The sequence below is a fragment of the Sorex araneus genome, chromosome 5 (assembly GCF_027595985.1).
Source record: "Sorex araneus isolate mSorAra2 chromosome 5, mSorAra2.pri, whole genome shotgun sequence".
In the NCBI taxonomy this organism is placed as follows: Eukaryota; Metazoa; Chordata; class Mammalia; order Eulipotyphla; family Soricidae; genus Sorex; species Sorex araneus.
Genome location: NC_073306.1, coordinates 112677514 through 112702292, shown reverse-complemented (window position 1 = coordinate 112702292; position 24779 = coordinate 112677514). Strand labels below are relative to the sequence as shown.

The following is a 24779-nucleotide window of genomic DNA, read 5'->3' as shown; positions in this document are numbered from 1 at the left end:
ACCAGATTTACATTTTAAATTTCTAACAAATCAAGCAATCCTGGGTTAAACTTCCCATCATAAAAGAAAATAAAAACAAGAAGAACAAACCCAAACACAAAGATCACTAAGAATTTTTAGAACCAAGTCTCATATGTAGCTCTATTTGGCTTATTTGTGAAGTGTCTTATTAAAACTGAAACTGGTATTTGATTCTATATTACCTCACACACAGACAGACACGAGCAAAGGGTAAGGCATACAAGTCAAAGGATTCTATCACTCCCTACAAAAGTCTACCTGTGGTGCATCTCAGCACCATTTCTGGTACCGAAAAAAGTAACCTGCCTTGTTCTGTCTTCACCTTTCCCCCTTTTTTCAGAAGAATGTCTTAACTGAAGTTGAGTTCATACAGGTACCAACCCACCCTCTGCACGTTTATCTTCCATCTTCAAAGGAATGAATGAAAAGGAACTTTCTTACCGTATTGACCCGATCATGTAGGGCTGTGCCAGCTGAACCACAATCGCACCACTTCCTAGCTGATGACATGTATAGCCAGAATCCCAGTCATAATTCTTGGTGTCCCCATTCAGCAAGGCATTTCGGCTCCGACTTACTCCTTCAATCACGCTGGCACAATCCGAAATTGTTGCAACATTTTCCATGGGAACTGTGAATCCAACACAAAATTTAGCATCAAGGTAAGGAAAACAAAGATATTCACATAGTGTGTAATGACAAAATTAGAGTGTTATCACAAATAAACATTACAAGGAAAACTCAGGGTATAAACATAGTTTCCCTGCCAAAGAGCTTTTTTTTTTTTTTTTAAAGTTGAGGGGCTGGGGACAGCTCAAAGGGCTATAGGTCAGGGTTGCACGCAGGAGAACTGGCTTTGATCTCTGGCACTGCAAAGTTCCAGAACATTACAGAGCTTAGTCTCTGAGCCCCTTCAAGTGAGACCATGGAATCTTAAGGTTAGAACAAGCCAAACAATATGCAGTAATTAACTCTAAAGTATTTTATTGTGAAGAAACATGATAACTCATAAAATACAGAATTGATTGTGAAATATTTCAATGGGAAGTTATATGACATTGAGATTAATGAACCACAAAAAATAGAAATCAAAATGCCCTGCCACAGAGGCGGGGTGGGGTGGGAGGGATACTGGGTTCATTGGTGGTGGAGAATGGACACTGGTGGAGGGATGGGCTCTCGAACATTGCATGAGGGAAAAACAAGCACGAAAATGTGTGAATCTGTAACTGTACCCTCATATGACTCACTAATTAAAAAATAAATAAATTTAAAACAAAACAATGTTGAGTAAACAAGCAAGGCACAGGAAGAGAGTATGACTTTCTCTATGCAAAGATTATAGAAGGCAAAAGTAATTTATTACTATTTTTTTTGGTGAAAGAAGGTAGTTTTTATTGAAACTTATTTAGAAAGATGTGAGGGAAAGAAAGAGAGAAGTACACATTCTGAGAGAATGCAGGCTTCTCCAGCACTGAAATAAGCAAGCAAAGGAAACAGAGGCAAGCAAGGGAGAACATGGGCTTGAAAAGCAAGTCAAAGGCAAACTCATTCTCCAAATGACAGAGAATGACCTAATCTACGAGCCCAACATAATCACATACTAAGATAGTAGTGACAGTATTCAAGGAAATCATTGTCACTGTCATCCCGTTGCTCATCGATTTGTTCGAGCGGGCACCAGTAACATCTCTCATTGAGACTTATTGTTACTGTTTTTGGCATATCCAATACAAACAATATTAAAATTTGTGCAGATTCAAAAAGATCATGACTAGGGGCTGGCTGGAGTGATAGCACAGCGGGTAGGGCGTTTGTCTTGCTCATGGCTGACCTGGGTTCGATTCCCAGCATCCCATATGGTCCCCTAAGCACCGCCACAGATAATTCCTGAGTACAAAGCCAGGAGTAACCCCTGTGCATTGCCAGGTGTGACCCAAAAAGAAAAAAAAAAGATCATGACTAGTTGAAGCAATTTTGAGAGAAAATAAGAAAAGTGGCGGCATTGTGCCTCCTGACTTTAAAATATGTTGTAAAGCAGTAATATTTAAGACATTATGATATTTAGAGCCCAAACAGGCACACAGACCTGTGGAATAAAATAGAGCCGAGCCCAGAAATAAACCCATACACATATGAACAGCTAAGACCAACACAAAAGAACTAACCATACTGGGAAAACAGAAGTTACATGCAAGAAAACCCAAAACTATATTATTATTCAACACCATACATGAAATTTGAAATAGGATAAAGATTTGGATACAGATTCAAACCACAAAATACAAAGAAGGAAACATAGGTGACACACTCTAGACCTGGATCCCGAGTCACAGAGACTCAACTCCATGGCAAGGGAAATGAAGGCAAGAAGAGAGAGATACTATGTCAAACTAAAAATCTCTGGGAGGTGGAGGTATGGTGCCACCAACAGGTCAACCTATACCTGCAGGGCAAGTGCATCAGCAGCCTGATGGTGCCTTCAGGACTCCCGATACCCCCAAATTGCTGCTATGCCTTTGGCCGGACCCAATAACTTGAGGCCAAGTTTAGCAATAAATTAAACAGCCAAATGTGGGAACCATACCACAAACCACCTCCAGCTCAGCTATACAAGCTCATTTATTGGCCTAATTTTAGAAACCCATAAATCTCAAAAGAGATCAAAAGTCACAGGTTAATCTCAGACCCATGCATTGCTGAACAGAACGAGATAAAATCGGAAGGGAGTGGGCTAGTCTGGTGCCCGCCCAAGCAGAGCCCCTGGCAGCCACCTGCTTCCACAATCCAATATCGCCACCATATCCCCGGTCTGACTCCACCGTCTCAGGACAGACCTCACCAAGATATAATCTGTTGGAAATTTTAACAAAGACAAGCCTGTGGCTTGAGAGTTGATTGACTCCAGATAATATTATCTCCTGGACATCTATTCTCTCGAATTAAGCCTCAGTTGCCCTTACTTCCTAGATCCCCCAAAGCAGGGCCCCAACGAGGAACTGGATGGACCTAGGGCAAGTGGTGAGCTATGAGCTACCCCGGCATCAAAATGGGCCTGGCCAAAGTGCCTTAATGCTTAGCCATAAGTTAAGAGCAGGGTCACGGACAAATTCTGTCAGATTTGGAATGACTGATCCGGTCTGAGTCTGTAGTGAAATGTCCCCAGGAGAGTCACCTTACAAGCCTAAAAGTGTCTATTACCATGTCCATACAGAATGGTAAATGTTAGGAAGGAAAGTTAAAGATTTTAATCAAGTTGCAGGTCTAAGGAGAGGAGAAACACACCTTAAGGGCTGTTTTGCCCTCGTGGGCTGCAGGTGGTTAGGAAAACTGGAAAAACATTTTTTTTTTAAATGTAATGTCTTTTTTTTTAAATCTTTTATCTTTTTTTTTTTGCTTTTTGGGTCACACCCAGCAATGCACGGGGGTCACTCCTGGCTCATGCACTCAGGAATCACCCCTGGCGGTGCTCAGGGGACCATATGGGATGCTGGGATTTGAACCCGGGTCGGCCGCATGCAAGGCAAATGCCCTACCCGCTGTGCTATCACTCCAGCCCCTGAAAAAACATTTTGATTGCACTTCCTGTGGGGAGGCGTGGTTAGGGCGGGGGGGGGGGGTCTGTGGTGAGAGAGAAGAAAAAGAGTCGCTGGGGGAGAGAGGAGAAGATTGAAGGAGAGATCAGAGACAGAAGAGGATGGAGATTGGGGAGATAGACACAGAGAGAGACAGGAGTAGATTGAGTGAGACAGAGAGTCTGAGGAAGACTGAGGGAGAGACAGAGCCGTAGAGAAGAGACAGAGAGGAGAAGGTTGCGAGTTAGAGAGAAGGCTGAGAGCTGAGAGTAAGAGTGGCTGGGGAGACTGGAGAGGAGTCACGGAGGCAACAGCCGTCTTGGGTGGCAAAGTGTCTTGAAAGCACTGAACGAGGGTGGCGAGAGAGAGCCGCCCAGAGAGTCTGTGAACATCCTTTCATGTGTAATCCCTGAGCGAAGGACTACACAGCTCTGCTTGAGGAACTTATACAGGTAGGGAAAAAGGGGTCACTGGTGGTGGGAACATACACTGGCAGAGGGATGGGTGCTGGATCATTGTATGACTGAAACCCAATTATGAGCAGCTTTGTAATGGTCTATCTCATGGATAGTCAACTAAAAAATTTAAAAAAATTAATGTGGAGTTCATGTTCAGTTCAATCAGCTTAATCAATGGCTGAATAAACAGCAGTACTCCTACATTAAAATAAAAACTAAAAAAATCTTTGGGGCTGGAGAAACAGCGCAGTAGGCAGAGCCTTGCCTTCCATGCTGCTGACCTGAATGTGATCTGCTGCCCCCATACAGTTCCCTGATCCCCACCAGGAGTGAACTCAGAGCACAGAGTCAGGAGTAAGTCCTGAGAACAGCTGGGTGTGGCCCCCAAATCAAAATTAAATTAAATTAAAATAAAAAGGGTTTACACAGCGAAAATTTAGCACAAAGACAGAAGCAAGCTAGCAATTGGGAGAAGATTATGTCTAATAAATGGTCACTGTCATTGTCACTGTCATCCCACCAGTGTTAGCCCATTGATTTGCTCAAGTGGGCTCCATTGTGAGACTTGTTGTTACTGTTTTTGGCATATCAAATACGCCACGGGGAGCTTGCCAGGCTCTGCCGTGCAGGCGAGAAACTCTTGGTAGCTTGCCGGGCTCTCCAAGAGGGGCAGAGGAATCGAACCCGGGTCGGCTGTGTGCAAGGCAAACGCCCTACTTGCTGTGCTATCGCTCCAGCCCCTAATAAGGGGTTGACATTTAAAATACATAATTCAACACAAAAAAATCAAGCAACCCAATTAAAAATATATATACTTTTTGGTTTGGGTCTCATCCAGTGGTCTTTGGGGGTCATTCCTGACTTTCCACTCAGGAGTCAGTCCTGGTGGGCTTCGGGGGAAACTATCGGATGCCAGGAATCAAACCCCAGAATGGCCTTTGCAAGCAAACACCCTACCCGCTATACTAGCTCTCTGATCCTTGCAAACCACTTTTTTAAAAAGGGACCAAAGACCTGAATGGCCCAAAGGTATATTTCTTAGCAGAAAAATGCAAAACAGAACCCCAATGAGGAGTGCTCTCATGTCAATGAAAATAGACTCTATCAAAAATATTGGAAACAATATACATTGGTGAAGATGTAGAGAAAAAGAAACCATGGCATAACACTGTGGTGACAGGCAAATTGGCACAGTGTCAAGGAAAACAGTACAGACATACCTTAAAGGAAGACAGAGCCATTTCTGCCATTTATTCCAATCTCGGTCCCGCCGTTTATTCCATCCTCCCCGCACCCCTGGTCCAGGCTCACGGAGGCCCCATAACAGTCTCACACTGCCCGCCATTCCCGTCCTGTCCTGCATGCTATTCTCCCCCACCCAGTTTCACAGCCTTAGTCTAGAGCCCCACCTCCAGGGACTGAGGGTCAATTACACCTAGGTCAGATGGCACAATCAAAGTATGTAAAGCCCGTCCCTTCCTGCCTGGGAAGATCTTATAATACAAGATCTCCTCCTGCTAGGAGATCTGCTCAAGAATAGAAATTCCTTAGTCCATAAACAATCATCTAGATTTACTTCTTGATAATCTTTCTACACATTTTGTATGGACACAGTAAAAGATATATTAAGCTCCTGGGGACATCTCCCTATAGATCCCAGACTACAGTTCTCAGGCCAGATTAGTCCTTCCTGACCCTAGCAGGGTCCTTGTCCAGTCACTTTTCTTTGTGTCATGACAGAATTCGTCCACAACCATGCTCTTAGTTTAAGTTTTATGGCACTTCGACTGTCCAATTTCAAGGCCAGGGTAGCTTATAGCTTGCCCTGGGTCCACCCAGTCCCTTTGTTGAGACCCTGCTTTTGGGGTATTAGAACTAAGGGCAACTGAGGCTTAAGTTGAGTAAATATGACAGATGCCCAGGAGTAAATGTTATTCTGAGTCAATTAACTCCCAAATTACAAAAGCAAAGCTTAGTCTTCCAGTGTCTATACAGAAAGGACACTGATCTAAAGTAAACTATGCAAAAGGACATGAGGGAAAGAGAAAAGCAGTATTTCACTTACAAATACAAATTCAAATTTGGGGATATAAGTGACTAACAGATAGGGGGAAGAGAGCACAGAGGAGAGGTTAAAGATAAATGCAGAGGAATGGGACTGCCTTGGGAGCACTGTGATGGGAGTCACCCAAAAAACCTAAGCTCCCTGCGACACGGGAGAAAGGACCAACCAATGCTATCCTACACACCTGGAAGCTCAGAGCTTACTCCTGGCTCTGTGCAAAGGGCTTGCTCCTGGCAGGGCTCAGAGGACAATATGGGAAACTGGGCAACGAACCAGTAACAGCAGTGTGAAGGCCAGCAGCTGAATCCCTGTGCTCTCGCCAGCCTGGCACGCTGCCCTCACGGTGGCCAGGGGCACAGGCGCTTGCTTAGTGTTCTCTAAACTGTGCACGGTGTATCAAAGAAACTACACCCCCTACTCCCCCCATGTGGCTTTAGTTTCAGAATTCACAAAATAAAAACGATCCAGGAAATGATACATCCCTTTTCAAAATACACAGTTGCCCTCCGCCACGTTTTGCTTCCTTTGGGTTTACTGTTCTGTACACCTCAGCCATATGCTTCTCTCCTTACTCAGGAACAGCTGCATTTTAAAATACCAATTCTGCTTGGGTTTCGGAGTCTGTATTTCAAGTCCGTATCAACCTGTTCATTCAGAAACGTCAAGGGCTTCTAAAAAAAGCTCTCTGAAAATGATGGAGATTCTTTAAACATTGAGAAAAGAATGACAAGAGACGGGGATCTTTGAAGTCTGCAGAGATATTTTCTGTGCAATTTACCAACACGGGGTTTCTTCAGACATTTAAATATTTAAACCACATCAAATTAAACCAAATTAGCCCCTGCTACTTAGTCCTTACTTGTAGTTTACACTATTTATAGCTTACCTGTGTAATTTTAAAATAGACTGTAGGGCCAGGGCGACAATTTAACAAGCTGGAAAGCATGTTTTGCATGCAGAAAGCCTGGCTTCAATCCCTGGAACTGTACTGCCTCCTGCAAGCCACAGGCTGCGCCCCTCTCCCTCCAAGACCCCCAAGATTCGAAAAGATCATTTATCAGTGGATATACGCTGTACTTTTCAGTACAATAGTGTATTCTCTAAGAAGAAGGAAGTGAGTAGTACAACAGGGTCAGAGTGGGGGGAGGGCAGGGTATCAGGCAATCTACGTAACTTAACTCGTCCTCTTACGCCTTCCTGCAGGGATGTGGAGATCATACAGGGGTTTGAATCCCTGGCACCACAGCACTCTCAAGGGTCACTCCCGAGTCAGGAACAGACCCTGAGCACCACTGGGTGTGGCCCAAATAAATTAAAAAAAAAAAAAAAAAAGTAGAGCAGCAGGCCCCTCACTCCTGCCTGCCGACACTGGACCTGCCCAGCTGGGCCTGCCTCTCACACACCTTCCCTGGGGCTGGCATTTGCTTCAGATCAGGCCAGCCATCCACAAAGAAGGAAGGGAGGAAGGAGAAGAGGAAGGCGAGAGGGTGAACTGCACGGCGAAGAGTCCCTATCTCCAGTCGCGGGTTACTGGTGTGCAGGCTAATAACCAGAGGCTGGCTTGCCTGCTGGCTGGCACCACAGCTGCACAGTGGTTTATAATCTAAGGAAGACACCATTATTATTGTCATTATTAGTTGACACAGTCAAACGGATTTAACCAACGCTCACCAATCTGTTCACCATTGCTTATTTTGGGAAGAGTCACCCCAGTTGGTGCTTGGGGTTATTCCCAGAGCAGTGCCCAGGACACTCTGCGGTGCCAGGGATTGAACTGGGACCTCCACAACTCAAGCACATTATTTTTCCCCCTTTGTTAAACTTCCTTTTGTCTAGCATAAGTCTGCAAGGTCTAATTCTCTTCAGTTGTTTAATCTGGCTGTTGAGTTACCAAGATTTTGCCACTAAAGTCAACACAGAGTAAGTCAGAAGAGACACAGTGTGCTTTTCTTGTTCAGTGCTGTACACTCATGTGGTGAAATCAGAAAGGAAAGCTTTCAGTACACGTGAGAAACAGAAGACAGTGGGGGCACACCTGCGGAGGGGACACAGAAAGGCTTTACAGGCTCAGGGTGGTCTTTATAAATGTGGTGGTGAGCACGTGAATGTTCCTGCCACCAACTCAAGTTCAGGTTCAGGATGCCTGGAGGTCAGGATTCAGATGAGATGAGTTGGTGCAAGAAAAGCTGGGTTAGAAACTGAGAATGAGGGGTTGTGCAAAAAACAAAACCCCCCCCCAAAAAAGAACAACAACAAACAAATACAAACAATACCTCAAGAAATTCATCTTACTCCCGGGTGGGGTTAGGTTTACATGGGGCCAGTTGGAAAAGTAAATTAGAGGACTGTGGGCAATGGGGAAGTGAGCCGGGGGAAGGGATCCTAGGACACGAGAAGCTTCAGGGGATCCATCAGGAGCTCATTGCCAACCCTGCACTGCCAGCATCAAAGACAGCATGAATACATCCCCTCCTTTCTAACTGAAGAACTCTGATTCACAAAGCTGAGTTCTAGGCATGCAATATTTCAACACCAATTCCACCATCAGAGTCAACTTCCCTCCACCAGTGTCCCCACAGTCCCTCCCACCCCACCCCTGCTGTCACCCTGACAGTCCAGTTTCAGTGGTTTTAGCTTGGATCTCATGTACGGAGATATCTCTCACAAATGGAGGCTAGGTACCCAATAGCGGACATGAAGACGTGGTATGTCGTAGTCCACACAACGGGCCACTAAGGAATAATGGAGTCATGTAGTTTGTGCAACATGGATGAAACTGGAAGATATGATGTTAAACGAAGTAAGCGAGAAGAATCAGTCACTTCATGTGGTATTTATAGTAACGGGATGAGGAAATGCAATAGCTTAAAGTGGAGATTCCCATATCACCCTTGGTCTCAAGAGTACAGGGGGATGGAAGACAGTGAGGGGAGGGGGACAGACGGGAAGCAGCGCAGCGCAGGGCTACGGTGCTTCAGTGGAGTTAAGGAGCGACAGAGCCAAACATCCAAACCAGTCAACAACACTGAAATCCAGACCCTAACTTTAACTGAACTTAAAAGGTGCCTGCTGAGATGGGGAGCGGGAGAGGGGACCTGGGAATACTGGTGGTGGGATTGGAGATGAAATACTGCATCACTAAGCTACGATTAACTTTGTAAGTCATGGTGCTTTAGTAAAATGAAATTTAGAAGGAAAAAAAAAAGGACCGGGCAAGAGTCAGTGAGAAACAAGATGGAGTCTGTAAGTCTATAGAGTACATGTGCTTATACTCCTGTCCTCCAAATTTCAGATACATGTTGTCTATATTCTTTTTCACATATGAAGTATTTATTTTTATTGAGTCATTGTGAGATATAGTTACCAAGTTGGTAATGATGGGGCTTTAGTCATACAATGTTCCAACACTCATCCCTCCACCAGCGTACATTTCCCACCACTAATGTTCCCAGTTTCCTCCCCCCATGCCCTAAGCCTGCCTCTATGGCAGACACTTCTCTCTCTCTCTCTCTCTCTCTCTCTCTCTCTCTCTCTCTCTCTCTCTCTCTCTCTCTCTCTCTCTCTCTCTCTCCCCCCCCCCCTCCAACCCACCCCTCTCTCCTTTTAGGCACTGTGGTTTGCAATACTGTTACTGAAAGGGTACCATGCATATCACTTTACCCCCTTCTAGCACTCAGCTTCTTTACAGAGTGACTGTTCCCAACTATCACTGCCAGAGTGGCCTCTTCTCTGTCCTGACTGTCCTCCCCACTCCTCCCACCCCCAGCTGTGGCAAGCTTCCTACCATGGACCAGTCCTCCTGGCCCTTGTCTACTGTCTTTGGGCATTATTCACATACTATGTTTTTTCTTTTTTTCCTCAAATCTCAAATGAGTACAGCCATTCTATGTTTGTTCCTTTTCCTCTGACTCAGTTCATGATAACTCTTCATGTCCATCTGTATAGAGTATTTTTTCATGTTACACACATATAAAAATATACTTATAAAAAGCAGAAAGCTCTGAAAGAATAAATCCTTTCAGGATTTCTTGAATGCTGATATTCTCTGAAGCATCACTGGATCTTTGATGCCTCTCCTTGATTATGCCAGTTTCTACCTATACACCTACCGCTTCACAACTTTATTCCTAAATAATCTGATTTTAGCTAGTGGCCAATTTGGGCATTATTACTAGAGATGCTCACAAAATCTCTATTGTTATGGTTTTAAACTCTGGGAAACAAGATTGAGATAAGTACTTAGAATTTATCTTTTATAGACACACTTATAAAGTGGTGTACTAAAGGAGATTTCTAACATTTTCTTTGAGAAAATAGTCTTACTAATAAGCTGCTCCGAAATACTGAGGTGGCTGAACATATATAAAACATGAAAGGATGTTGCATCCTTAACAAGGATGAAGACATTCTTTACCTAGGTACTGGAGAATAACACGGCAGTGTTTCTACTCTTATCTCCAAGTAATTACTCATTAGTATTTATCATCAAAGTGTGAATCCATATAGGGCACCTGATACATTCACACCAACATACCTCAATACACGTATATACACATACATACATACACGCACATACACACAGATATAGACACAGTTCAACTAAACCACGAAACCCACTCCAAGTTCCAAATTTCCTTTCAAGAAACAGTTCTTGCTAGGATTTTACTAGAAAATTTATAAGCAATTCTATCTACTCCACAAAATCAGAAGATAATAACTTTTCTTAATCCTTATCACTGTTTTTTTAAGTAGAAAGCAAAGTAGGGTAGAATGCCACACCATCAAATGATATCAACAAGCGGAAAGAGGAGGACAGGGACCTTCAGAAGAAACCTTCTGAAAGATGAGACATCGCTCCAGCTCCATGCCAACTGATAACCTCAAGTCAGAACTGCAATCTCAGATCGGACCTGAGATCGGAGAGACAGAAGGTGAGGCTCCTAAGTAAAAGGACTTTTCCTTTGTCCTTTTCACTGTTGCATTCCCTGCTGCCCGGTCGCAGTGCCTCGCATGACCAGGTACTGCAGAGATGCTTGCTGAGTGGGTGAGCGGGGCGGAAAGGCGCTGCACTTGACCGTGCTTAGCGCAGCTCCTCACCAAGAGTTAGAAAAGCTGAAAGTTACTGAATAAGGCAGAAAACAAAAATTGCTTTCTCAGTGAAAGTTTTCCTAGAAAGGTAGAGTATGATCAGCCTCTGGGTCTTGACCCAGACATTAAAAGGAAAACAAATAGGCCCGTAGCAGAAGAGGTGCCTCCTCAGCCCTCGCTCCCTCGCTCGCTCTCTTCGAAACATGTCCAAAACATGTCCACTTGGAGCTGACTACATAACAGTAGACTATTTCCTGATGAAGAAACCATTTTGGAGAGGGCAGAGAGGAAGAATGCACATCACAAGGTACGTGTGAAAGACTTTTATACCGGCTCTTTCATGCCAGAGAGGAATGAAATCTGCTTCAGTTCTCATGCAAAAGTTTGTCCTACACGGCACCAGTGCCTCCCCAACAGAGAGACCCGTCTTCCTTTTCAGCAGAAAATAACCGTTATTATCTTTTCTTTCTAGAAACACAAACCTTAGCCTGCCTTGTTGGACAGCTTAATAATTACTCCATGGTTGGAGTAAGTTCCATGGTCTTTTTTACTGGGAGAAATTAGAGAGTAATTCCAACTGACTGCATGCACAGAAGGTGCCATACTGCGGGCCACTCCCCATCTGAATGTTCATTACTGTCTTTCATATGCATCTGATAAATTTATTAAAAACACCATCTGGATGGGATTCAGCTTTGTGTTGTATTTCCAGTCTTCCAGTTTCCTCTCTTGTCCCACTGGAATTTCTGCCCTAATTTGTGTCACTTTGTTTACAAAACCATACTGCCAAAATTCAGCATTTTACGTCTGTCTTGTTCTGGTTTTTTCTTTGCAACCCTTCAGCTACCGGCTATTACAATAGTCTGTGCTATGAGCAAAGGCAAAGGGGAACTGCCTAGGCAGAAATTGCTTTTCCTCCTCCATGCACATAGCAATTCTGCTCAGACAAATTTAATTTGCTGCTTCTAAATGCAAAAGTTGTATGTTAACAAAGTGGATACATTCTGCTAGTGTATATACCGGGATGACTCAGATAGTGGGGAAGTCTGGAAAAAGTGATCTGAAAACAATTTCACTGTTCTTACGCAGCACCAGGGGTGGCCAACAGCTTGCCACTAAATTTAATTCAGGAGTAATAAATTTTTTAAAAGGCAGTATTACTTCACCAGGACGTGACCCGAGGGCCACCGGTACCAGCTATATCTAAAGATTAGACTGACATGTTATTTAACTGTCTCCAGAGATTACCTTCGAGAGGTGAGGGGCAAAAAACCCACTTGAAGCAAATTTTAAAAAATGAAATAGCACTCAGTACTTTCAGGGAACTTGTCTTCAAAGAACTGTGCTTGCCTTGTGCTCTGGGCAATGTTTTCCTGGTTACAAACTATTTTCTACTTAAAAAAAACTGAGATGTAATTGATATAAAATAGTTTCAGGTATGCAATGGTACACACTTGGAATGAATACTGTAAATTTAATTACTATCCTCCTACAAAATTACAAACAATCTTTGTTGTGATAAGATTTAGTCTGTTGACAAGTTCCAAAAATGAACTGCCATATAAATAACCAAAGTCACCATCTTGTCCCATTACATCTTCATGGTTTTTATATTTTGTATCTAGAATTTTGAATTTCTTGACCACTCAAACCCCATTCATTCAATCCCCAAGTCTCAATGACAACCACATTATTCTATTCTGTACTTTTTTGTTTTGGGGCCACACCTGGCTGTGCTCAGGGCTTACCCCTCACTCTGTGCTGAGGGGTCACTCCTAATGGTTCTTGGTGGGGACATGGGGGAGAACCAATTGTAGAGAAGTGAGGAGTAGGGAGGGGGTCACTTCCCTACATGCCACCCACTTGGCAGAGCCTGGCAAGCTATGCGTGGCATGTTTGATATGCCAAAACAGTAACAAAAATGGGCCTCATTCCCGACCCTGGAAGAGCCCCCAATATGGCAGCACTGAGAAGGACTAGTAAGGAGAGGCTGCTAAAATCTCAGGGCAGAACTATGCTGCCAAAACAAAGGATTAAAATGACTGTCTGCACTTTTAACACATGCACGCTGGCATTGAAAGCATCCATCGAGGACCTGAGGGTGCAAGCATAGAAGATCAAGTACGATGTCATTGGACTGAGTGAGACAAGAAGGCATCGATAACTTCATGCCGTTTTCAACACTGGAGAAGAATTGTTCCTTGGAACATACGACAGTAGAGGCCATGGTGTCGGTGTCCTCATCAGTATGAACTTGGCCATGAGCACTGATTCATTCAAATGCCTAACAACCTGAATCAGATGCTTACATTTGAATAGATGTGGCTCATTGCCGGCAGTTTCTATCTTCGTCATCTATGCACCAACATCCAACTATGATGAAGAAGAAACTGAGAAGTTCTATATGGAGCAGGAGTTCTAAAATGACCTTCTACAATGTCATTGCTGGTGATTTTAATGCCAAGATAGGATTGAGAAGAACTCAATCCTGTAGAACTCCACATTGGGACCCACGGCTTAGAATGGAACCATCAGGGTGAGAGATTGTCTGAGTTCATCATGTTGACCGAGACCATCCATGTTAACTCGCAGTTCCAGAAGGCCAAATCTAAATGTTGGACATGGGAGTCTCCAGGTGGACAGTTCCACAACAAAACTGACCACATCATATTCAATTGACGATTTTGCCTGACCGATGTCACTGTTGTCCCAAAATTTCAAAATGGATCAAACCACTGTCTCCTTTGTGCAAAATTCTACTTTACGGAGCAGGGAGAAAGGGCTGCAAAGTTTAAGAAGAGAACTCCCAGAAACAGCCACCAACTGGGAGCTCTTCGGCACTATTGTGGCAATATGGGAAGATGCCATAATTGACAACATTGATAAGGAATACGACTGACTGGTTTAGCACCTCTATGATTGTGTGAGGAATGCTGAGAGAGAGAAAGCCACAAAAAAGATTCCTATCTTCAGAAACTCTCGAGCTCATTTACCAACGTGATTTGGTACTCACCTCAGGCAACCACAAGGTAACATTCAAGCTCGCAAAGCTGTGCAGACAAGCAATAAAGGAAGACCTCAAAGAGAGAAGAGCAGCAGTGTTGGCAGATGTGGCAGAAGCTGGGAAAAGTATTAGCAATGCCCGCCTGTCCTTCACCAACTATAAGACCAAGATGACTGCCCTCCGACATCCTGATGGATCTATCACATCTTCCAGAAGGGCAATGGAAAAGGTTATCCACGACTTCTACTCAGATCTCTTTGATAGCCACATCCACTTGCCCACATAACAAATTCTGCAGGATGGATATGTCGTTCCCAGCATTCTCCCTTCCGAAATCCAACATGCCATTTCATTGGTAAAGAAATGTACAATACCCAGTCCAAACAAGGTCAGACCCGAACACCTGAAGAATCTGCCACCAATACACTGGCTCGGCTCTTCACATGCTACCTGTCTGAATGCAAGGTTCCATCCCAATGAAAAACCAGCAGGATCATCCTGTTGTACAAGAAGAAAGACATCCACGACATTGGCAACTATCGCCCAATCTGCCTGTTGTCTGTCATCTACAAGTTATTCACTCAAGTCATCCTGAACAGGATTAGCAGAACACTAGATGAAGGACAACCATGTGAGCAAGTCGGGTTCCAAAAAGGATTCAGCATGATCGACCATATCCACACAGTGACCAAACTATTGAGGTTTCGTGAGAGTTCAAGGTGCCGCTCTGTCCAATGTTCATTGATTTAAAGAAGGCCTTTGGTTCTGTTGAGACTGAAGCAATCATCAAAGCCCTAGCAAAACAGGGCATTCAAACTCAGTCCATCAGGATCCCCCATGAGCTGAATTATGAATTCACCACCAGGATCTCACTATTCTACAAGGAAGTGACCATTGATGTAGAGGGGCAGGGCAACACCATTTCACTGAAACTCATCAGGGCTGCCCTCGAGAATGTCATGCGACAACTGGAATGGGAGTGAAGATAAACGGTCCATAACTATAACACCTCCGCTTCGCTGATGACATTGTTCTAATAACATTAGCGAAGCGGCACGAATGCTGGCCGACTTTGACCGTGAGTGTGGAAAGGTCGGACTACAGCTGGAACTCACAAAGACAATGTTCATGAGAAACGGACTAGTTCCTGATGTTCCATTTGTTCTCAGTGGAATGAACATCTCTGAATGTAGCAGTTATGTGTACCTAGTCGAGAACGCAACATGACGAATGATCTGGCACATGAGCTGTGCAGGAGGAAGAAAGCAGCATGGAACTCCTTCAAGAGCATTGAAGAAGTTGTTAAGAGGATGAAGAACCTCCAGTTCCAAGCAGATCTTTTTGACTCCACTGTGTTTCCTGCACTAACATATGCTTCAGAGACCTGGGCCCTACGAATTTAGGATAAGAATGCTTTTAAGGGTCTCCCAAAGAGGAATCAAAAGAGCCATGTATGGAATATCACGTTTCCAGGAATCCAGAGTTCTGACCTCTGTTGATGATCAAGAATCAGGGATGCTCTTTCGTTTGCCAAGGTGTAGAAAATCAGATGGGCCAGACACATAATGAGATTTGGAGACAATCACTGAACAGAGCTGTTACCGACTGGATTCCATGGGACATCAAAAGAATGCGTGGTCGCCCACCTATGAGATGGGCCCACCTATGAGAGACTTCTTCGTCGAGACCCTGACCGAACAGTTTGAGGCTCTTTGTGTTCCTGGAGCAAGCAGAAGCCATTGGGCTACACTAGCACACGACAGGGACGAATGGAGAAGTAACTGGCACCTGCTTGAGCAAATCAATGAGCAACGGGATAACAAGTGATACAAGAATTTTGAATTTCTTTTTCTTTTCTTTTTTTTTTTTTTGCTTTTTGGGTCACACCTAGCGATGCTCAGGGGTTACTCCTGGCTTTGCACTCAGGAATTACTCCTGGCAGTGCTTGGGGGACCATATGGGATGCCGGGGATCGAACCCAGGTCGGCCGCGTGCAAGGCAAACACCCTACCTGCTGTGCTATCGCTCCGGCCCAGAATTTTGAATTTCTTGATCACTCAAATCCCATTCATTCAATTCCCATGTCCCACTGACAACCACATTATTTTGTTCTGTACTTTTTTGTTTGGGGGCCACACCTGACTATGTTCAGGGCTCACCCCTCACTTTGTGCTCAGGGGTCACGCCTAATGGTGCTTAGTGGGGACATGGGGTGGGGGGACCGATGTGGTGCCAGGGATTAAACCTGGGTTTGCTGCATGCAAAAAAAGAGTCTTACCACTACACTATCTCTTCAGCCTCCTGTTTTGTATGTTAAATTCTGCTTATAAGTGAAGTGTCCTATTTGTCTTTTTTTTCTATCAGACTTACTTTACACAGCACAATATCCTGACGGTCCATCCATGCTGTTGTAAAAGGCAAGATTTCATTTTTTTAATGGTTAGGGAGTATTGTACTGTGTTGATATGTGCACCTGCATATATCGCATCTCTATGCATCGACTCACTGATGGACATTTCAGATGCTTCCAGATGCTGTCTATTATAAAGAATGCTATGACAAGCAGAGGGGTGGTATCTATTTTCAATTATGAAAAAGGATCGCATTTTCTTTGGGTGAACATCCAGAAGTGGAATTGCTGGGTGATATTAGAATTTTATTTTAGATTTTCTGAAGCACTTCTGTGCTATTTCTCACTGCGTTTGTGCCAGCTAATATTCCCAACCACGGTGTACCAAGACTCCTTTCTCCACATCCTCCTAGTGTTTGGCGTCTCATGCCTTTTTGATGACAGCTACTCCAGCAGGTGCGAGGTGACAGTCTGTGGTGGTTTTAATTTGCATTTCCCTGATGAACAGTGATGTTGAACATTTTCCATGTGCCTATTGGTATCAGTCTTTCTTTGGAAAACTGTCTATCTAGAGTCTGTTTATTCCTTATCTGGGCTGTGTGGCTTTTGATTACCAAGTCAATGAGCTGTTACATATTTTGGGTATTAACCCCTTATCAGATGTGTGGCTTGCAAATATTTCTCCCCCTTCCAGCAGGCTACCTTTACAACATTGATAGTCTTTTTACTGTGCAGAAACGCTGTTCTGGAGGGAGACACAGTGCTCAAGGAGCAGGTGCTGCCCCCGGTTCTGTGTCAGGGGTCACTTCCGGTAGTACTAGGTGGGGGGAGCCAGACCCACATCCAGGAGTGAAAAGCATGTGCCACCCTTGGAGCACCCTCCTGCTCCGTGTGCAGAACTCCCCAGTCTGATGCAGTTCATTTTTCCTGTTACTCATTAAAAAAAAAAAAATGCCAAGATTAATGCCAGGAAGTTTGTGCCTATGTTTTTTTCCCTAGGAAATTTACGGTTTCGGATCTTAATGTCTTCAATCTGTTTTTTTAGTTCATTTTGGATCTGACAGAAGAGAGAAAACTAATTTCATTCTTTGCTGTGCTTGCCCAGCTTTCCCAGCACCGTTCACTGGAGAGAAAGCCTTCACTCACTCAGATCTCGCCTACGAGCTGTTTTCTAACAAACACACAGCGGATCACACAACAACAAGTACTCAACAGCCTCAGAGTAGCTTCAACAATTTTGCCAAGATTTTGAAATATGCAAAATATTTCATTCAAAGAGAAAGCAGGGGTATCACTTTAAGGTCACAGGTGTTTTTTGAGAGGGCATTCAAACTAGGGGGGTGAGCTTCCAACAAAGAGGCAATCCTTTGCCAATCTGCCACATAATTTCACAGGAGAAAAAAAATACCTACAGCTGTTAAGTCTGAACAGCTGTAAGAGAACAATAGCTAATTAGAGCGCAAGCCCATCTTTCTCAGAAACCATCAAAAGCTACAAAAGTATATCATACAGCTTTTGCACCCAATTACATTAATTCCTAGTTTATATATCAGATTAAACATTACTATTCGATCATTTATTGACATGACTGCTGCCAAAGAAAACTCATCGGTTATCTATGGACTTTAACTTAGAAGCTTTTCCCTCCCCCCACCTACTCCCAGCGCCCAGCTCTGTGAAGGGTAAAGTACTTGTTGTTGTGCGCAGTACTAATAGATGACATTTAAACATTACGTGTAACCACATAATTACGTGTAATCACATAATCATATAGAAAATGTCCCAGCGTGGCGGGAAGCCGTGGGCAGGAGGCAGGCCAAGCCTCTGGGCGCCAGGCTTCTTTCCCTCTGTTCCTGACTCCTGCATTCTTGGCTTGTTGTTTTTTGTCGGTCTGAACGAGTATTAATCTCAGTGCTCACATCATTCCTGCCCCAGCTTCAATGCTGACATCACCAAAGGTGTCCAAATCAAACCAGATCTCGAGAACGTCAGGGCTCTGACAATCACACGGGGCTGGATTTGGTCAGTAGTGGGATGAGGAAACATTTTCCCAAACTTTAAACGTGGTTCCCCTCAAACATCTCCTTCAAACTTACACAAACTTTTTTTGTTTGCTTCTGGGTCCCACCTGGTGGCATTTAAGGCTTCCTTTTGGCTCTGTAATCAGTCACTCCTGGCAGAGCGTGAGGGACCATGTGGGGTGTCAGGGATCAAACTCATGTTTGGCTCTGTGCAAAGCAAGTGCCCTATCCGCCGAACTATCTGCCCAGCCCCAAACATACACCATCTTTATAAAGTTGTATCCCCAAATATTTAGGAGATAACGACAGCTTTCTAGATAAATCAAGGTGAGAAACCCGAGGTGTTCATTCCAAGGGGGCAGAGGCCGTGTGGGAGAGAGTCGGAGGATCTCAATGCGCGTGTCCCCAGGGTTCCTGATCTCCCTCTCTTCATACTGGGGTCTCTGAAAGAGAGCAAGTTCCAGAACCGTTGAAGCGGTTTACTCTCATATATAGTTTGAATGCTGCAGGTTTAGCTGTAAAGATCTTTCATTCAAAGAGACCTTAAAGAATCCAGCATCAGATGCTTAACAGCACTAGCACTGCAGCATATCAAAGATATTCATTCGGTAGGTGAGGTCTTGAAATTTAGGACAAAGGCATTTTCAGGTATAAGGAAAAGGATAAGCTGAATATCCAATGCTATGTTTGAACTAATGGGAAATATCTCATTGGGGTGACTTTTTCCCCTTTTATTTAGACATAATGTATCAGAGAAAGAGATTCTATATCTACTTCTTGTATGAAAATAAATACTTAAGCTGATTTGGGGAAAAAAACACACCTAAAATACAAAGAATTATTAATACTAGCTTTATACGATTTAGAAGCTCTAAAGAATTACAATATAAAGGGCATTTTCCCTATGAGCAGTCTCCTAAGAGTTTTATATGGATTTACTTCTCCTTATATGCTGAAAGATGTTGAAATCAACAGAATTATCTGTATTCCATGCTACTGGTTGAATGATCTTGTCAGGCCACAATTTTCTGAAGCAAGATCAGAGATGTGACCATGGCTTGGGGCAATATTTCTTTCTCATTCATGCTAAACACAGAACAGAGCATGTGTGAATGGTTTTTAAAAGCCTTAACAAAAGAAGAGGGGGTGTACTTAAAAATCTTTTGTAAGGATATTTTTAAAAATCCTGTAATGAAATAGTGAGCTTTTAAATTAAAAAAAGAAAATTTCAGCTGGAGGCGGCAACAGGTTCAAACTTGACCAATGTTCAGGAAGAGATGTGGGGTCTTGGGCAACTCCTGCTCTGGAATGAGAGCTCTGAAAAATTCATCAATATCCGTAAGGTTTGGATTTCTAATAAGCGCAGTACTAATAGATGACATTTAAACATTACGTGTAACCACATAATCATATAGAAAATGTCCCAATCAGATTAGTGAAGGATTTTCCCACAGTCTGTACAGAAGATACTTCCTGTCACAGCTTTTGGAGATAGAGAAAAAGGCTGGAGATGATGCCGAAATCTCACATGATGCCCAAAACTCTGACTGGACTGAGTGATGGAAGAGTGAAAGAATCTTCAGGAATACCAGAAAAGCAAGATTAGAATTTATAAGAAACATATGGGTGAAGGTGTGTGTGTGTGTGTGTGTGTGTGTGTGTGTGTGTACATGTGTTCATGCATGCACCATGGCCCCGCATGTGCAAGGCTACCATGGAGCCTACAGTCCCACCCCTAAAAGTGAGTTCTAACTCCTGAATACTGGGCTAGTGGAATAGTCTCCCCAAACAGACCACGCACCAGGTGCCAGCCCAGGAAAAACACGCCTCCTTGGGCATTCTCAGATTTTAGCCCAAGGGGTGAATTTGGGGCCCTGGGAGAATTTGGCTTTACAGCTTCAGAGACTGATAAGAATTCTTACAAGTGGCCTGGAACACCTCCTTATAATTCTAATAGTTGTCAGGGGAAAATATTTTTAAAATACACAGTTTGTTCTACCTTCTGGAGTGAAGAAACAGAATCATGCTATGTAGACTTAGAATGTGCTGAAAAAAGTCTGATCTAGAATGTAAGAAAAGGAACATCTGAGAGTGCCTATTAACTACACTCTCAATTACTCTTTTGTCTGTTCAGTATTTTGGGAGATGAAAAATGAATGTGTTTTGGGGCGTAGATGGTCAGAGGACTCAAGAGTCACTCCTGGTGAGTCAGCAGACTGTCAGGATCATGCAGTGCCCAAGATCAGGGACGCAATAGGCCGAGAGGGACACAGCAGCGGTTTTCTGTTGCCTCCGTGACTATCAGACTGGAAAAGCAAATTGCTCCAACAACTTCAGCTTGAAGCCTCATGCCTGGGAGGTGTGATCTCCAGCCCTCCAGCCATTCCCACTCTCCTGTGAGTGTCTCTGCATTTCTGGCCCCACCACATGCACTGCCTGGAGGCCAACTCCCAATCATGCATGGTGGGTCCTCAAGTGCGGGGGTCAGGACTGGGCCTTTCACACAGGAAACAGACACACCAGCCCTGTGAGCTGTCTCCCCGCCCCATGGGAATATTATTAAGTGGGACGTTAGTTATAAATATTCTACAATCTTCTTATTAAGAAGAAGTATTCTGTTTCTGAGCTCTGGCTCACATATATCTATACTCTTTAACTGAGAGGGGAAATGGCCATTCTCCCCTCCCATTCCGCCTTAGTTCTAATAGCCAATGGGACAATGAACTATAAAGCAGATATTCAAAGAAATACTCTCAGTTCTATAACTAATTTTCCAGGGAATATTGAGAAGGCCATGCTCTAAAGTGCCATGTAACTCAGGGTCCCCTCCCTTCTTTGGTTTTTTGGCCACATCTGGTGATACCCAGGGGCTATTCTTGGCTCTATGTGCAGAGTTACTCCTGGTGATGCTTGGGGGACCATATGGGATGCCAGGGATCAAACCTGAACCTGGCTTTGCCCTGCTGGACTATCGTTTTGGCCCCTGTACTCCATTTTTCTATTTATATATAAAAGATTAAAAAATCTTTTCCAACTTTCTTGTGACTATTGACAGAATAAATTAGGTACATTGAAAGCATTTTGAAATTTTCAGAGAAACATAGAACTAGCTTTAGTATATTTGCCTAACTAAGAAGAGCAGGTCTTTCCCCATGTGTAATGGGTAGGTGGAACCGGCAGTTCAGAAATCTGAGTATTACATAAAGGGGAGACTTTAATTCTGAGGCACCACCTTATAACTCTAAAAAGATCGGGGCAGGGAAATGAAGGACCAATAGCAACTCTACTGACCTGCAAAAAACCTATTAGCACCTGCTAGTGTAATATGCAGCTGGCAGTTTCAGAATATCCAAGAAAGCAGTTCTTTCTGGTCGATATTTGCTGGGGACAGCAATTTCTGACCTACTGAATTAGATCAAGATCATCCAAATCACTGTGCCAAGGGAGCCTCTATGTGCTAACAGTACAGTGGCCTCGAGTCTCTCTTCCCTGGACAACAGGGTCTGCCATCATCCGCCTTCTGGGAGAGTTGCTGCTTGGGCGCTTCATAGTCTATCGCAACCGAATGAGCAAATCAAAACACATTTAGCACATCACAGGCACAAGTGGGTTTATTGCTGACTGACCAGGGAGCTGGACAGAGGTCTCTCTCTCTCTCCCTCTTCCCTTCTCTCTCTCCCTCGTCCCCTCTCCTCTCTCCTCCTCCTCTCTCTCCCTCCCCCCCCTCTCTCTCCCTCTCCTCCCTCCTTCTGTCTCTCCCTCTCCCCCTCTCTCAATCTCCCCTCTCCCTCTCCTTCTCTCTCCCCCGCTCTCTCTCCCTCTCCCCCCTCTCTCTCCCTCTCCTTCTCTCCCTCTCTCTCCCTCTCCCCCTCTCTCTCCCCCACTCTCTCTCCTTCTTCCCTCTCTTTCTCTCCCTCTCCCCGCTCTCTCTCCTTCTCTATCTCCCTCTCCCCCTCTCTCCCCCTCCCCCTCTCCCTCTCTCTCCCTCTCTCTTCCTCTCTATCTCCCTCCCCCCTTTCTCCCTCTCTCTTCCTCTCTATCTCCTTCCCCCTCCCTCCCCCCTCTCTCTCCCCCTCTCCCTCTCTCCCCTTCTCACTCTCCCTCTCCCTCTCTCTTTCTCCCTCTCCCTCTCTCTCTCCCTCTCTTCCTCTGTCTCTCCCCCCTCTCCCTCTGTCTCTTCCCGCCCCCCCCTCTCTCACACACACACACACAGAGCCAAATGACTGCCATCTAGCTCTTCTTAGGGGAAGGCAGAGCAAGGAGAGGAGCCGAGGGAGAGAAAAGGTTCTCTACAGTATTTAGATGGTCTTTAAATGTTCATCATTTCCTTGGGGTATGCTCATTGCCAAGTTGACAGATGTTGCTAGAAAAACCTGTACTATTCTGAAGAAAGGCTAACCTTTCAAGAGCGGGAGAAGGGGAGGGAGGCAGCCCATCCACTCTGTGGAGAGGTGACATTAAACTGGACGGCAAACTACCCCGAGCACGCTGGAACTTAAAGGCTGTGTGGGAACACTGCCAACGAGAACTGTCCTGGGAGACGTCTCATTTCACCCTGGTTTCCTTCTTATAGTTTAAATTAGTTTTTGAAACCAAATATTCGAATGCACTAGACAAGTAAATGATCGTTAATTATTACTTTTGGAAACCACCGAGCCTCCCCATGATAAGTTGCACAACACCCCCTCAAGGCAGTCACAAAGACCCCCATCCTGTCCTCCCTCCTCAGCCTTTGCCCTGCTTTGAGCTGTCATTCCTTCTTTGTAGTTCCTTATATATAAAGAGAAGTAGGTTCCTCAAAGCAGGCTGCCAATGACCTTATCGCACTTCTCCTTGTTGGCCCTGAGCACTTCCTAAGGAGTGCTTTCAACAGAGGTCAGAGAACGCAGCACGCCCTGGAAGACCTGCGGCAGCGCTGAAGGGCTCCTGTGCTCTCCCACCAGTAAGCAGAGAGGACAAAGGGGCTTTCTAGGTAAGGCTGTCGGCCCGGGGGCTGGAGCAATAGTCCAGCGGGTAGGTCTTGCACTGCCCACGGCTGACCAGGGTTCCGTCCACAGCACCGCATATGCTCTCCCAAGTCTTGCCAGGAACGATCCCTGAGCACAGAGCCAGGGGTAAGCCCTCGTCACCTCCAGCCAAGACTGTCAGCCTGTGGTCAGTGTTCCAAGGGGCAGGAGTGGGGTGGGAGTGAGGGCAGTGGCACCTGAGCAGCCTCCCCTTCACAGCACACCCTGCCCTTGTCCTCCTCCTGGGCGGGGGGGGGGGGGGGCACACTTCCTCTCTGACCTGTACCGGGAGAACTGGCGTTGTCTACACCTGCTCAGCACCATATTCGTGTGAGGTGGCATCATTTTCTCCCGGGCCTGGACACGCCCAGTGCTCTCGTCTGTCTGACAGGGAGTGACTCACCTAATGCCTTCCCGGAGAAGGCAGATGAACCAGCCTATCCATTTACAGATTAACGGTAATGTGCCATAAGGAAAATTATACCTCCAGCATGAAAATCTGTAATTGGGGAACCATTTTACAGGCTCACATTCATTTATATCAATTATCTTGTTTATCAAAGACAATGAAACCCAAACTGGTAGTAAGAAGGTACAGAGTGCACTGGGAGGAATAATTAGGTCCGACCCTCCCAGAGGCTGAACCCACCGTTTGCCACTTTAATTTCGGAGGTTATGTTTACAGTGTCTGTTTTATGACTTTTCACATTAACTTTCAAATGTCAAAAGCAGGCAGTTAATTTGTTTCTTATACAGAATGTCACATATGTAAAATACTGGGACATAAAATTCTTACAACCAATCTACCACAAGAAATCCTGACTTTTAGTTTTTATAGCTTGTTTGTCAGTCCCCCGCTCTCAGCTTAACTGCCATTATGTGGACTGTGTGCGCTGGAGCCACTGGCTGATGAATAATCTACCCTGCGAGCACCATGTCCTCAGCAAAATAAAAAGTAAAAATAACACCATCTAAAAATTACCACTGGGGCTGGAGTGATAGTACACATGGCTGACCTGGGTTCAATCCCTGGCATCCCATATGGTCCCCGAGCACTGCCAGGAGTGACCTGAGTGTAGAGCCAGGAATCTCAGGGAGTAACCCCTGAGCATAGCTGGGTGTGACCCCAAAAGCTAAAATAGAGAAATAAATTAAAATTCCCATTACGGTTCACTGTATTACATGCTGAGA

The 24779-nt window shown here is 44.6% G+C and overlaps 1 protein-coding gene across 2 annotated transcripts in view; it reads right to left on the bottom strand.

Moving 5' to 3' along the window:
• Nucleotides 1–24779, bottom strand: part of BTBD9 (BTB domain containing 9) — a 477618-nt gene that overhangs the window by 115015 nt on the left and 337824 nt on the right. For both annotated transcript variants that reach the window (XM_055138623.1, XM_055138624.1), the window contains exon 8: nucleotides 463–652. In XM_055138623.1, the coding sequence (XP_054994598.1) occupies nucleotides 463–652 (190 nt within the window). The remainder of the gene's footprint in view (nucleotides 1–462; nucleotides 653–24779) is intronic.